Source organism: Mustela lutreola, chromosome 5 (genome assembly GCF_030435805.1).
Source record: "Mustela lutreola isolate mMusLut2 chromosome 5, mMusLut2.pri, whole genome shotgun sequence".
Classification (NCBI taxonomy): Eukaryota; Metazoa; Chordata; class Mammalia; order Carnivora; family Mustelidae; genus Mustela; species Mustela lutreola.
In genome coordinates this window covers 166,979,735-166,994,825 of record NC_081294.1, presented here as the reverse complement: position 1 = coordinate 166,994,825, position 15,091 = coordinate 166,979,735, and the positions used below count along the sequence as shown (strand labels likewise).

General features: G+C 51.5%; 1 protein-coding gene across 1 annotated transcript; it reads left to right on the top strand.

The window, feature by feature from the left end:
* The first annotated feature begins 2,704 nt into the window (after positions 1-2,704).
* PRSS38 (serine protease 38) lies at positions 2,705-11,080 on the top strand. The gene is made up of 5 exons (XM_059173515.1): positions 2,705-2,961; positions 3,182-3,344; positions 4,032-4,303; positions 10,243-10,385; positions 10,826-11,080. Exons 1-5 carry the CDS (start codon positions 2,796-2,798, stop codon positions 11,078-11,080), a joined length of 999 nt encoding a protein of 332 aa, XP_059029498.1. The 5' UTR covers positions 2,705-2,795.
* The last annotated feature ends 4,011 nt before the right edge of the window (positions 11,081-15,091 follow it).

The following is a 15,091-nucleotide window of genomic DNA, read 5'->3' as shown; positions in this document are numbered from 1 at the left end:
GCAGATTTAAGTCAGAGTTTCCACGGGAAACTGATATGTATGTGTCCTGGTGCTTATTTTATAGTCTTCCCCTGGAAGAGTTCAAGATGACATGCCATGTGTAAAGAAAACAGAACAAGAGTGTCTGGTGAAGACATGCCTCCATGAGTGGGTGTCGTGGCAGAAATGAAAGGGGAAAGCTAATGGTTCTGCAATGTTTTTGCTTTTAGGGGACTGCTTTTCCCAACAGGAGGCTGCATTGGAGTCTAAGTCAGGAATATTCCACACTCTGGCCTGGATGATGAGGAAACACCTGCAGAGACTCGCCTGGAACAAGGAAGGGCAGGCAGAAAAGGCAGACCTCCCTGCCCACCAGGGGTGTCCATCAGTGGTGAGAGCAGCCCAGGACCACAAGTTTACTAGATCAGAATGGTATAAAGGAAGACAGAAAGTGGCCATGGACACCCCAGGCCTGCTGGGGCATGGACAGGTGGTATTCCATGTGTCCTCTCTTATCAGCTCTCCTTTGCCCTTCAGGGCTTCTGGCTCTGTAGTGCAGTATTGGTGACCCCTGCAGCAGAGGGGCATTACCTTGACTGAGCATTCTGTGAGCAGAAGGAGGACTACGGCCTATCTTCAGGGCAGAGGGTCTGGGAGCAGCAAGCACCGCTGCTTGCCACACCTGCAGGAGCTGGCCAGGCCCAGATCTTGGTTGTGTCTAGTGTAGCCACCTGCATACCTGGGGACCAAGTTGTGATTGCAGGACACAAGCAAGCCCAGCTCAGAGAAAACACCACCCTTCTTCCCAGGGTGTCATAATTACAACCATAAATTGGAATGGTGATCTGTTGTAAACACTGTTCCAGGATAAATGAAAACATGCTGTGTCTGCATGTTTCATTGGTATTGCTAGCCACAAAGAATGGGTCAGTGTGCCTCTGGAGAGCAGGTGCCCACCCACCTCCTGCACCCAACCCAACAGGAATGCAGGCTCAGCCCTCTGGGCACAGCTCACACCTGGCCACCATGCCCTTCCCTTCACTATGAACTGAAAGCTTTGCTCATCCCCTTCATCAAGACCTTCCTCCAAGGCCACTTCCCAATTCCCCTCCCCCCCATGCTCTTGCCTTTTCAAATAGGGTGGCTTTCTTTACCTTCTGCCAACTGCATGGAAGGTCCAAGGGGCAGGGCACCAGCCTGTGGTCTGGGGCGGGGGAGAGGGGTGCTGAGGAGGCGTTCTGGGAGTCTGACCCCCTGAATGAACGGCACTGATGGGAAGGGCCTTGAAGGGCAGTGGTCCTAAAGGACAACGAATGGAGTGAACATTTCCAGGGATCAGATGCAACAGAACAGTCTTACCTCTGAGATATTGACAGGTTCCTTGAAAAGCTGAGAAGACGGGAGGCCACCCCATGAGGTTTCTGCATGTGGCCCTGTGTCCCCAGGACTCTGGTTCCTTTGTACAACTGGACAGAGTCTGTACTGGCAGCACCAGGAACCACATGAGAATGGAGACATGCAGATTAAAACAAGAACGGGGAACTATGCACATTTCCCCAAGCCTTTTACTTTTTCAAAAATACTTTTTTTATTTATTTGACAGAGACGCAGCGAGAGAGGGACACAAGCAGGGGCAGTGGGAGAGGAAGAGGCAGGCTTCCCACTGAGCAGGGAGCCCAGTGTGGGGCTCAATTCCAGGATCATGACCTGAGCCGAAGGCAGATGCTTAAGGACTGAGTCCCCCTGGTGCCCCTGCCCCAAGCCTTCCAGACAAGACCACAAGTGCTGCAGAATGGCCACAGGGACATCTCTCCTGGTTTGACAAGGGACCAGGGAAGCCACGAAAGGAGCATCAACCTCGTATCCCTGGTATCCACGGGGCAGCGAGGGTGACACACACCACGCTACACGTGTAACAGAGAGCCATCAGATGCCCTGCATATGCAACAGAGAGCGGTCACACATTTTACATGTGCAGGGCACCACCTGGCCCTTCCCATGAGCACCCTTAGTAGCAAGGTTCCCAGAAGCTCGCTGCTCACGACTGGACAGACACACGTCTTCCCGCCTGCACCACCTGCAAAGCCGCTAGCCCCAGGCCACGGCGCCACCGGTGTCAGGCAGGACGTCCCCGAGGAGCTGCATAGGTGACCCGGAGTGAGCGCGCTTCAGCGGAGCTGGCCACGGCCGGCCACTCTGGCAACACAGCGGCGCCATTGCCCACAGCCCCGATGGGAGAGGAAGCCCGCGGAACTTGGAGCAAGGGCGGGCGGAAGGGGCCAACCGGCACCCCACCGATGACGAGACAGCAGCCCGGCACCCAGGGGCCTGCACGACAGTGGCATCCAGGTGGGAGGTCAGGGCCTGCAGGCAGGAGGATGCGGACTCCCACCAGGTCAGGAGCCACGGTGTGCCCGAAGGGCAAAGCAGGTGTGGGACCAGAGCCCTAGAGGCGCCAGTGAGGGCCACATGCCCTGTGCCACCGCGCCTTGCGGATATCACGTGCCCTGCGCCGACGCATCTGCCAGGTGTCACGTGCCCTGCCCAGTGTCACGTGTCCTGCGCCAGCACGCCTTGCGGGTATCACGTGCCCTGCGCCGACGCATCTGCCAGGTGTCACGTGCCCTGCCCAGTGTCACGTGTCCTGCGCCAGCACGCCTTGCGGGTATCACGTGCCTTGCGCCGTCGCGCCTTCTGGGTGTCACGCTCCTGCACCGTCGCGTGCTCCTCGCGTCGCACTCTGCTGTAGTCACTCGTGGTGGAGCCGCGTGCCACCACAAGGCTTGTGGGCTCGCTTCACAGCACTGTCCCCCCTCATGGCCGCCCCCCGGTCAGACTCACGCGCCACGCCTGGAGCATCCCCACCCGCGGCCCCGCACCTGCTCCTGCTCCTGCTCCTGCTCCTTCTGCCCCCCGCCCCGGCTGCAGCCATGGCCCACAGACGCCCCCGGAGCCAGGGCGGCGCCTGGAGCCCCGACGTGGGTAGGACCCCTCCGCGCCAGACATGGCTGTGGTCCTAGTGTGCGGTTCGGAGTCCTTCCCCCCACTCCAGGGTGGAACCTGCCCTGCGCTGCCCTGGCTTCCCTTCCGTGCCCCCGCCCTTTCCGGGCCCTCCCTTCCCCAGGTCTCCCACCATGCCCCGTCTGTGCCCAGCCTGCCCTGCCGCTGCAGCCGCTCGCAGGCTCTGTCCATTTCTCCTCAGCCTGTGGCCATCGTTACATACAGGGGAAGATTTTGGGGGGCACGGATGCCCTGGAGCGGAGGTGGCCATGGCAGGTCAGTGTGCACTACAGAGGCTTCCACGTCTGCGGAGGGTCCATCATTGATGAGTACTGGGTCCTCTCAGCTGCCCACTGCTTCAACAGGTGAGCAGGCAGTGCCGGCAGCCATTCGCCTGGGGATGCAGGGTAGCAGGACTGAGCAGGTGGGCAGCGCCTGCTGGGACTGGTCAGGGATGGGGGCCGTGGGGCCCAGCACTCAGCTCATCAGTGCGGCTTCTCCTTGCACAGGGCCGAGGGCTCCTTAGGGCCCCGGGTTCTCTGAGGCAGGGGTGGGGGACAGCGGGTCCCAGCACACAGCTCATCTTCTGCAGCCTCTCCTTACATGGGGCCAGGGGTTCTTTGAGGCCCCAGGTTCTCTGAGACAGGGGTGGGACAGCGGGGCCCAGCACACAGCTCATCGGCTGAAGCCTCTCCTTGCACAGGGCTGAGGGCTCCTTAGGGCACTGGGTTCTCTGAGGCAGGGGGGAGCCATATCCTAGGACGAGAGGCAAGGTGGCATGACCCAGCAGGGCAAGAGGCATCCCTGGCAGATAGATTAGGAAAGACCTGCCCTCACAGGCATTCCCCACCACCCTGGGTGACCTGAATCCCCCGAGTCCTCCAGTGGCCCATGTCAGGACTTCTCTGGAGACAGTTCCGCCACACGGCCAGGCTCTCAGCTTGCTGGAAGCGTGCTTTTCCATGCCTCCCGGGGCCTGAGAACACACAGTGCCCTTGCTTTCCAGGGGCATGACACTCGAGTCACCATGCCCTTGTTCTCTGTCCTTCCAGGGACAAGAACATGGAGGCGTTTGACATATACGTGGGGCTGGTGGACCTCAGGCTTGCGGGCAATCACACCCAGTGGTTTGAGGTCAACAAGGTGATCGTGCACCCCACCTATGAAGTGTACCACCCTGTGGGAGGCGACGTGGCCCTGGTGCAGTTGAAGTCCCGCATCGTGTTTTCTGACTCTGTGCTCCCAGTGTGCATCGCATCCCCAGATGTGAACCTTCACAATGCCACTTGCTGGTCTACAGGGTGGGGACTCGTCTCCCCACAAGGTAAGAGCACGGAGGGTCAGGCCTTTTGCCGGACCTGCAGAGGACCATGGCTCTGTGTTGCTATAGGGAAGAGAGAATCCCATCGGTTATGGGGCTGCAGGTGTCTGGAGCCTGGAGCATCCACCCACCCGGCATTCTGTATGCTGTTTCACCCCAGCTATCTCTGTTGCGCACAGAGAAGCACTGACAGCTGCTGTGAGGACCCTAACACACAGACTTCCAAACAGTTTTCTTTAAGATGCAAAATCCAACGGGGAAACCATCTTTTTAAACATATTTAAAACAAATCTGTTAATTATTCTGGTTTTCTCTATAATGACCTCATATTGTCTTTCTAGGTGTATACCTAGTACCTTAGGATATTTACAGGATTTTTAAAAGGTTTTATTTATTTATTTGACAGAGAGAGATATCACAAGTAGGCAGAGAGATAGGCATAGAGAGGGGGAAGCAACCTCCCCACCGAGCCGAGATCCCGAAGCAGGGCTCAATCCCAGGACCCTGAGATCTGATCTGAAGGCAGAGGATTAACCCACTGAGCCATCCAGGTGCCCCAGGATATTTACAGTTATTGAAAACATTCTTTTTTATTATATTTGCTGACCAGTCACACCTGTTGATTTTTGCACACTAACTTTCAGCCACCTTATGGAATTCACTTTTAATAGCTTGTCAGTCAATTACTTGATTTAAAAAAATCGTATGTCCTTCAAATAAAGACTGTTTCATCACTTCCTTTCCCATATTTTTTCCTTTATATATGTTTTATCGGTCTTATTGTAGTGGCTGAACCTCCAATTAGAAATGATGCTAGGTCTCCTTTTCCTGTTTTTTATTTTAATGAAAATGCTTCTAATGATTTACTATAAGCTTGTGGCCTGGCCTGGAGACTTTAGCTTGATATCTTACACCAGATTTAGAAAGTTTAATGTCTGCTTTACTTAATTAAAAATTTTATTGAGATTAGGGTTCTATAAATTCAAACTGGAAATTTATAATTTTAGGATGTTCAAAGTAATCCCATGGTAACAAAGAAAATAGCTGTAGAATTTACAGAAAAAGAAATTAAGAAGGAATTTAAACATTTCACTACAAAAAAAATCATTTTTAACCCCAAAGAAGATAGAAATGCAGGAAATGAGGGACAAAAATCTATAAAGCCTAAAGAAAATGAAAAGCACCATGATTGAAGTAAGTCTCTCCTTATCAGAGATTGCTTTAAATGTAAATGGATTAAACTTTCCAATGGAAGGACAGATTAAAAGAATGGATAAAAATAAGCTGTGTGCTGTCTTTTGAGAGGCACTTGAGATCCAAAGGCACAAACAAGTGGAAGGTTAAAGGACAGGAAAAGACACCCTTGCAAATAGTGGCCAAAGGAGAGCAGAGTGGGCATACTAATAATATCAGAGAAAATAGACCCTAAAACAAAGAAGGCTACAAGAGACAAGAAAGGACATTACAGATGAATAAAATTTCCATACAGCAAGAAGATACAAGAATTATCCACACTTACACACCTAATGACAAAGCAACAACATGTATGAAGCAACAAAGGACAGAACTGAAGGGAGATATCAGCAGCTCTCCATTAGCGGTTGTGGGACCAATACGCCTCTCTCAGTAATGGGCTTAACAACCAGACAGAAGGTACATAAGGAAACTGAGGACTTAAACAGCACGGTACCCCAACCAGATCGGACAGACACAGACATCACCTGCTCCAGCCACACACACGTTCTCAGGTGCCGTTGGGATATTTTGTCAGGCAGACCGTATGTTAGTACACAGGCGAGGTCTCAGTGGAGTTTAAAAGGTAAATGTCATACAAAGTAACTTCTCTGACTGCAACAGGATGAAATAGAAACCAATGATATGAAGAAAATAGAAAAATTCACAAAATTGTAGAAAGTAAAAAACACACATTTAAATAACCAATGGATCAAAGAAAAAAAATCACCAGGGAAGTTATAAAATATTTGAAGATGAAAGGAAAGGAAAGGAAAAAAGAACAAGAAAGAAAAGACAACTTAAACCTTTAAGGGATGAGCAAAAGCAGTGCTAAGGGGGAAAATTAAAGTTGTAACATTTATTGCTTTATAAATACCTACATTTATAAAAGAAGAAAGACCTTGAACAAATAACTTCACTTTATGACCTAAGGAACTATAAAAAGAACAAACTAAGCCCAAAGCTAGCAGAAGGAAGAGAATAATAAAAATTAGAGCACAGAAAATGAAATACAGAATAGAAAAAAATAGTCAATGAGTCAAATGTCAGTTAAGTTTTTGAAAAGAGCAACAAAAGTAACAAACCTACATCTAGACTGACTTCAGAAATGAAACTGGAAACATCACTACTGTAATCACAGAAATAAAAGGATCACAAGAGATTACTAAAATAACTCTAAGCTAACAAATTCAATAACCCCCATGAAATGGAGAAATTCCTAGAAACACTCAAATTACCAAAACTGACTCCAGAAAAAGTTACAACACTGAATGAGTAAGTGAATCAATTTTTAAAAACATCTCAACAATTAAAGTCCAGGACAAGGTGACTTCCCTGATGAATACCAAACATTTAAAGAAAAATTAACATCAATTCTTCTCCAACTCTGAAAAAAAGAGAGGAGGGAACACTTCCCTCATTCTGTGGAGCCAACATGACACTGATACCAAAGCCAGACAGGAAAGCACAAGAAAAGATGATTACAGAGACTGTCCCTCATGAAAATACACATATAAACCCTCAATAAAACACCAGCAAACTGACTCCAACAGCACATTAAAAGGGTTGTGCACGCCAATGAAGTGGTATTCATCCCAGGAATACAAAGGGTAGCCAACACACAGAAATTAGCCAGTGTAACACAGCACACAAGGGAATGAAGGGGGAAACCCATACCTTCGTCTCTGGTGGTGCAGACGGAGCATGTGACAGGACCCACCGTCTCTTCATGATGAAATTCCACTCCCAAAGCAACTAGGAAGAGGTACTTCCTTGGCACAACCAAGGATGTTCATGAACAACCCACAACTAACACCGCAGTCAGTGCAGGAAGGCGAGCAGCTCATCCCTCAAACCAGAGCACGATGGGAAGCCCCCTCTCACCCCCAGGATTCTGTGCTGTGCCAGAAACTCCCAACAGTTCAATGAGGCAAAAAAGAGAACTAGAAATGAGATAAGAACTGTCTCTCTGATGACATGATGATACATATGGAAAATTCCAAGGAACCCTAAAAACAAATTTGCAAAACCAACTACAGACAAACAGTCTCAGTGGAAAGTTGCAGGGCACGAGATCAGCACAAAGACTGGCTGGGTGTCTTGTGCCTTCTGTGAACCATCACAGACAGACAGTGAAGAAGCAGTCCTACATTGTCCAGAAGAAACGCTACGTATGAGCAAATTAGTCCGTGGAGGTGGAAGACTGGTGCACCAAACATACAAATCTTGCCAAGAGAGATTCTGAAAGACCTCAGTAAATACATGGACAGCCCGTGTATCTGGGCTGGACTTAATACTGCCAAGAGGTCGGCATCAGCCCAAGTGACCTGCGTGTCCTGTGCAGTTGGCACCAGGGCTCCAACGGCTCTTCTGCAGAAGTGGAAAAACCGACCGTGGAGTTCGCGTGGAATTGGAAGGCCCCAGAATAGTCACAACAGTCCTAACAAAGACCAAAGCTGGACAGAGTCCTGCCCCCCACTCTCAAATCGTACCGCGACGTTACAGTGATCAAAACAGCATGATTTTAGCACAGACGTGTGAGTACGAGTATGCATGTGCATGTATGCATGAGTGTGCATGTGCATGGGAGTTGGGCGGCCGTGAGTGTGTGCACGTGGGCACACAAGTATGTGTGTGAGTGTGCATGTGTGTGACCTGCATGAGTACACACGTGTGTGCACATGCATGCAGGTGTGAGTTCAGGTGTGTGCACGTGAGTATACATGTCGGTGATGGGAGTGTGCACATGTGTGCATGTGGATGGTGGGTGAGTTCAGCTATGTGTGCACATGCGTGTGGGTGGTGGGTGTGAGTTCGGGTGTGAGCGTGTCTTTGCCACATTTGCTGAAGGCTAGGTGTTACAAGAGAATGTTTAGGCTGAACTCTCTGCACCCCAAATAGACCTGGGGCAGGATCAGTCGGCCCGGAGAGGACTGGAGCCGGGTTGCGGGCTCTGCTGTGGCTGTGGCCATGTCTTCCATGCACTGGAGGCTCAGGTCCCTCCGTGAGGGCTGCTGGCTATGGGGCCTGGGGTGTTAATGGGTTCCTGCTCCAGCTTTCACCCCAGCATCTCTGCACACCCACAGCATGCTCTCACCTTACCTGACCCTTGTCGCTAGGATGGTGTTGAGGGGGTTGGAGCTGTGACTTCACTGGTTCAAACTGGTCCCAGGCCATGTTGTGGCCCTTTGGAGATGGGCCTCTGTGTACTCTGCTGCCACATTGGGACAGCCACGCTCCACTCGGTGTCCCCTCCCAGCTGGTGGAAGGCTTTTGCTCTGGGGGACAGAGGGAGTTCCATGACAGCTGGCCACCCACCAGACACCTGCCTCGAGGTGCTCTCTCCCTGAGCCCTGCCCTGACTCCACCATTGTCTTGTGGGCGCCCAGTGGAGACCCAGGGGACAGACCTAGCAGTGGACACAAACCTCACATCTGGGTCCACAGGCCGCTCCTCAGGAAGGCATGGAAATCATGGCTGGCTCTGCCCACCTGCCTCTATGTTCCATGTCCTTCTTCGTGCTCCGATGCAGGCTCATTGCTCTGATCCTCCATCCGCCTGGCTCCATGCGGTCCTGCTCGGGGAGCAGGGCACCTCAGATCCTCTCTCTCCACCACTGTCCTGGGTAGTTGGCAGGACTATGTGCCCTGGACTGGCTAGAACTCGGCATTCCAAGCCCCTGTGAGCTCCAGGGGCTGCGGAGTCCATGCTGCCGCCCTCTGCCCACCCCATGCCGCCTGTACCCTCTGAGGGCATGGCGCAGGTCCCAGCAGCAGGCTGAGGGCACCAGGACCCCTGTGCCCTCTGGATCCCCTCCTATCCGCTTTGCCCTCCTTCTGGCATTCGCCTTGGGGTTCCAGACACCTGTGGGCCTCACAGCATGTCGCAGCCTGGGGAGTGGCCTTGCAGGGCAAGGGGTCCTCCAGGCCTGGCCCCATGTGTGGTTGCCCCTGTTCCTCTGTGGCAAGAGGGAACCACACTCCCATTACCCTGGGGGGCCTCGGCGGAGGTCCGGGCGGGTGGCTGGCTGACATGGTGGGCTGCAGGGTTCCCTGATGGCCTTTCCTGGACAGCCTCTCCCAGCACTGCAAACACTGGGTTTGTGGGCTCTCTGGCTGTGCATTTCCATTTGCACCGTCTGCCTCTTGTGTGGCTGGATGTGACCCAGCCAGCACAGATAGCAGTCACAAACACGGCTAACTTCTACTTTCTGTCTTCTTCCCCCCAGGTGCACATTCATTAGGTCCAAAACTGATTCCCCGGGTGCTCCCTGTCTTTCCCCAAACAAGCACCCTGCACTCCTTTGACACCAGGGTCATGTGGGTCTGCAGTGTATGCAAACAGCTCTTCTTTAGCTGAATGAAGCAAGGCCAGAGCCACGGGACCCACTCGCACATGGGCCTGGAGAGCACAGGTTTCTGGGACCAATTGCTGTGCCCATCAGGGTAGAGCCAGGCACACGGGGTGACACACAAAACCCAGAGGCCCATCTTGCATCACGGTCAGCCCCTCGTTCAGGGACCGGACTGACAGAGGCCCTGTCACTTGGGCCTGCTGTCGCAGGAGGGATGGGCTCCTGCTGCTCCTTCGGGCAGAATTCTGAGACATTTCTGCTGCCACTCGCTGACCAAAGTCTGATGCCCCCGTGCAGACGGGACTACAGGGTGAGCCTGCCAGTCTCTCACCAGACCTGCACCCCTTTCTGACAGGCTATGTCCCCAACAAGCTGCAGGAGGTACAGATACCTCTGATCCCATTGCCCCTGTGCCGGCTGCTCTACGGACACCTGTCGTACATCATGCTGGACATGCTGTGTGCCGGGGACATCAGGGACATGAGGACCGTGTGCGAGGTGCATCCCACGGAGGGGCCGAGGCCAAGCCTGGGATTTCAGACACTCACCTGTGTTGAGCCAGGGGTACTTCTGGGTGGGTGGTAGTTCCGGACAGCTGGTCCCCTGCAGGCCTCAAAAGCACAGCATCATGTGGCCTTCAGCTGGGTGGGGGAGCCTGGGGTGGCTTGGGCACCGCAGTCCACTCCCAGGGCCCTGTGGAACCCAGCGCTGCTGGAGCAACCCAGGTTCCACATGGGCCCAGGGGCCTTGCCCACTGCTGTCATCCTATGCCACCCACCCTGTGCAGGCAGGACAGTGGCAAGAGCTCAGTCTGCCTGCACCAGAGCCTGGGCCCTGGCGGGTGGGGCCAAGGGCGTGGCAGTGCCCAGGGTCCCCCTCGTGCAGGAAGCTGCAGGCCCTGGACTCCCCACTCATGGGAAAATCTTCTTCTCTTCCAGGGTGACTCTGGGGGTCCACTCGTCTGTGAATTCAACCACACCTGGTTGCAGGTTGGCATAGTGAGCTGGGGCCGTGGGTGCATGTACCCTATGTATCCTGCAGTCTACGCCCGCGTCTCCTACTTCTCCAAATGGATCCATTACCACATGGAGCACACACCCCCACCTTCTCAGCCACTCCCCGCCCTTGCCCGCATGCTGGGGGTCTCTGTCAGCATCCTTGTGGCCCTGCTGGCTGTCCTGCCCATGTTGTGAGGGCTGAGGGCCCATCCTGACCTACTCAGACTGCATGCCTCTGTCCCTGTCCAGCTCAGCCCCTCGGGTCTCCTCACACCTGAGTGAGGTTAGGGCCACAGCAGGCCCAGATGTGGGGCGAGATCCAACCACAGAAAGGCAGAGCACCTTGGCTCAGTGCTCTGGGCTGATATTTGGGAAGATGTTAAATGTTGACCAAGTGAGCATCCCAGAAATCCTGCGTCATCTGTCCACCCAGAGCACAGGCTCCCTCACGAAGACAGAGTATGTCCATCAGCTGAAGCTCAGTGGCCTTGTCGGGGTGACAGGCAGCAGGGTGAGAAGCCCTGACCCAGCCATCTAGAAAGGACGGCCTCACAAGCGCTGGTGTCCAGGTTCAACCCAGAGCCAGACAGATGGCGGGTCATTGATTTACATGCTCAGACCCGTCAAGATCAGAGTCTTTAGACTTTTTATATCAAAAATTCCAGTATGAACATTGGAAGATATGAGCTGAGAGTAAGCACACAGAAGGAGTAAAAAAGGTGAAACCAGAAATCAGTGGGCTGAGCACCACGAAAATACTAACATTCTAAAAGTCTGGCTTTGGGGGCACCTGGGTGGCCCAGTGGGTTAAGCCTTTGCCTTCAGCTCAGGTCATAATCCCAGGGTCCTGGGATCGAGCTCCACATCAGTCTCTCTGCTCAGCAGGGAGCCTGCTTCCCCCTCTCTCTCTGCCTTCCTCTCTGCCTTCTTGTGATCTCTGTCTGTCAAATAAATAAATAAAATCTTTATTAAAAAAAAAAGTCTGGCTTTGGAAAAAAATCTAAAACTAAAAAAATCACTAACTTAATCAAGATATGAGATCAACACACAAAACAAGAAATGGCAAGGTAAAAGTACATATTAAACACAGACAATTTCAGAAATCATAAGAGGTATTGTGTGATCCTATGTAAATAAAGGTAAAATGAGAAGTTTCACTTTTTAGCAAACCAGTGACATACCAAAGCTAATGCCCATAGAGATGTAAGGTGTACATAAACCAGAGTCTGGAGGAGAAACGGAGGCATTTCAGGAAGAACTTCCACTCCGAGTAGCAGCCCTTGTTCAGATGGTTTACCTTGGAGGCCATTAAACCTCCCATGATGGGGCTGTCCCTGTGCTTCCATGCGGCCCACACGCGGCCCAGGGAGAGCCTTCCAGACTCACACTGGCGTCGTGTGTGTGAACACATCTAACCATGCACAAGCAGCATATGGTTCAGAAACCCTGGTGAAGGGCAAGCAGACAGAATCCAGCCAGGTTTCGCAATGGCCTGTAAGCAAGCAGGCACTATTCCAATAATGCAAGGAAACCCATGGACACAAGTCACCTAGTAAATCATTCACTAAGGAGAGTAATACTGATGGAGAGGCTCTTAAAAATTCAAAACCCATTTCCAAAAAAAAGGAGAGAGAGAAAAGATAGCAATCAGTGGATAATAAGACACACTCCCGCCTTGCCTGAACACCAACCTTCCCTTGTGGGGAGACAGAGTGCATGCGTACTGAGGCTGGGTCACTAGACGATGCTCCTGTGTCCAGCCTGTTGGAAGAGTAGCCACCATAGCTGCACAAGGGATGATCCAGGGAAGCAGGAGAGGGCCGTGGAAGAAATCTCAGAAACTGAGATGATATGAGAAACTCCCAGAAGCAGTAAGAACATCCAGCAAAGCCACTGGACAAAACAGGACCAAAGCAGAACCTATTCCTACTGGAAGACAGACAACAGAAGAGAAGACCCCTTTACAGTAGCAGCCGGAGACAGAGGGTGCTGATGGCCTCAACAAGAAATGTGAAAATCCACACGAAGAAACTTTTAGAATGCTCCTGGGGGGACAGAATAAAAGAAAAAGTAGATTTGAATGAATGTTAACATAGTCTGTTTCTCAGGCAGATCAACCCAAGTGTGTGTTCATGCATGTGTATGTATGTGCATGCCTTGTGTGTATATGTGTGCATGTGTATGTGGTATGCCTGTGTGTTTTACATGCATGTGTGTTCATGTGCCTGCATTGCATGCATGTATATGTGTGTGCGCATCTGTGTGCACACGAGTGTATGTGCACATGTGTATGTGCATAAATGTGTGCACGTGTGTCTGTGTTGCATTGTTCCACTGCTCTGTGTGTCTGTTTTTGTGCCAATACCATGCTGTCTTGGTGATCACAGCTTTGTAGTAAAGCTTGAAATCAGGCAACGTGATGCCCCCAGTTTTGTTTTTCTTTTTCATCATTCTCTTGGTGATTCAGGACTTTTTCTGGTCCCATGTTGGGCACAGCAAAGATGGCGCTGGCCTGCCTTCTCTTCCGGCTAGAAAAGGCGCCACCGTGGCAGTATTGGCGCCAACGTGGCGGTTTCGGTTCCGCATATCTCTGATATTTCCTCCTCTCGCCCAACACACCCTACCCAGTTACTGACTACGTAACCAAACCCCATAGGCTCTCTCCCCGCTGACCTCATTTCCCATCCCCTACCCAATATAAGCTGCAACCCCGCTCAATAAAGTGAGATCCTGCTTCGACAGATCCCCGAGTCTGGTGTGGTTCGTTAATGCGCCTGGACTCGCGACACTCGCCATCCCGCTCAGCCCCAAGGGGAGCTACCGGCTGGCCCGGACGCTCTCCTCGTGCCTGTCGGCCCGCAAAACCTACCGGAGTCCGACAGTCCCATACAAAGGAAACAGTCAACAAGACAAAGAGACAACCCACGAAATGGGAGAAGATATTTGCAAATGACAGTACAGACAATGGCTGATATCCAAGATCTATAACCTACGCCTCAAACTCAACACACACAAAACAGATAATGAAGTCAAAAAATGGGCAGAAGAAATGAACAGTCACTTCTCCAAAGAAGACATACAAATGGCTATCAGACACATGAAAAAATGTTCATCACCACTAGCCATCAGGGAGATTCAAATCAAAACCACATTGAGATATCACCTTACACCACTTAGAATGGCCAAAAGTAACAAGACAGTGTTGGAGAGGATGTGGAGAAAGGGGAGCCTCTTATACTGTTGGTGGGAATGCAAGTTGGTGCAGCCACTATGGAAAACAGTGTGGAGATTCCTGAAGAAATTAAAAATAGAGCTTCCCTATGACCCTGCAATTGCACTACTGGGTATTTACCCCAAGGATACAGATGTAGTGAAAAGAAGGGCCATCTGTACCCCAATGTTTATAGCAGCAATGGCCATGGTCGCCAAACTGTGGAAAGAACCAAGATGCCCTTCAAGGGACGAATGGATAAGGAAGATGTGATCCATATACACTATGGAGTATTATGCCTCCATCAGAAAGGATGAATACCCAACTTTTATATGAACATGGATGGAACTGGAGAGGATTGTGCTGAGTAAAATAAGTCAGGCAGAGAAAGACTATTATATGGCTTCAGTTATATGTGGAGCATAAGGAATAGCACAGAGGACCATAGGAGAAGAGAGGGAAATCCAAAGGGAGAGAAATCAGAAAGGGAGATGAACCATGAGAGACTATAGACCCCAAGATACAATCTGGGGGTTCAAAGGGGAGGAGGGAGGGAGGGGGTAACAGGGTGATGGGTATTCAGGAGGGCACATGCTATCATGAGCACTGTCATACATAACTAATGAATCATTGAACACTACATCAAAAACTAATGCTATACCATACAGTGGCTGACTGAGCATAATTTTTAAAAAGAGAAAAATTAAAGACCTAAATAAATGGAAAGATATCCTGGATTCATAGATCAGAAGACCTAATATTGTGCCACCCTACCCTATCATTGCATGAACACCTTTCCCCACCCCCGGCCCCCATCTCCGGGGAGCCCTACAAGCAGCTGTTGGAAGATGACAATGCCAGAGGGTTGGCCCAGACAGCATACTGCTACTTCACCTAGAACGCTGCCAGGATGGAGGACTATGGCCATCATACCAGACCAGGCTCTGTGCCTGGTTGAGCCCCTGAGCTGCAGGTGTGCTGGGCCTTGACCAACA

What these genes read in the sequence shown, in the direction of transcription:
- PRSS38 (XM_059173515.1), top strand. Translation starts at nt 2,796, where the DNA reads ATGGCCGCCCCCCGGTCAGACTCACGCGCCACGCCTGGAGCATCCCCA. An exon ending in GCTGCCCACTGCTTCAACAG is followed by an intron (nt 3,345 to 4,031) that starts GTGAGCAGGCAG and finishes CTGTCCTTCCAG; the next exon opens with GGACAAGAACATGGAGGCGT. An exon ending in GGGACTCGTCTCCCCACAAG is followed by an intron (nt 4,304 to 10,242) that starts GTAAGAGCACGG and finishes CCTTTCTGACAG; the next exon opens with GCTATGTCCCCAACAAGCTG.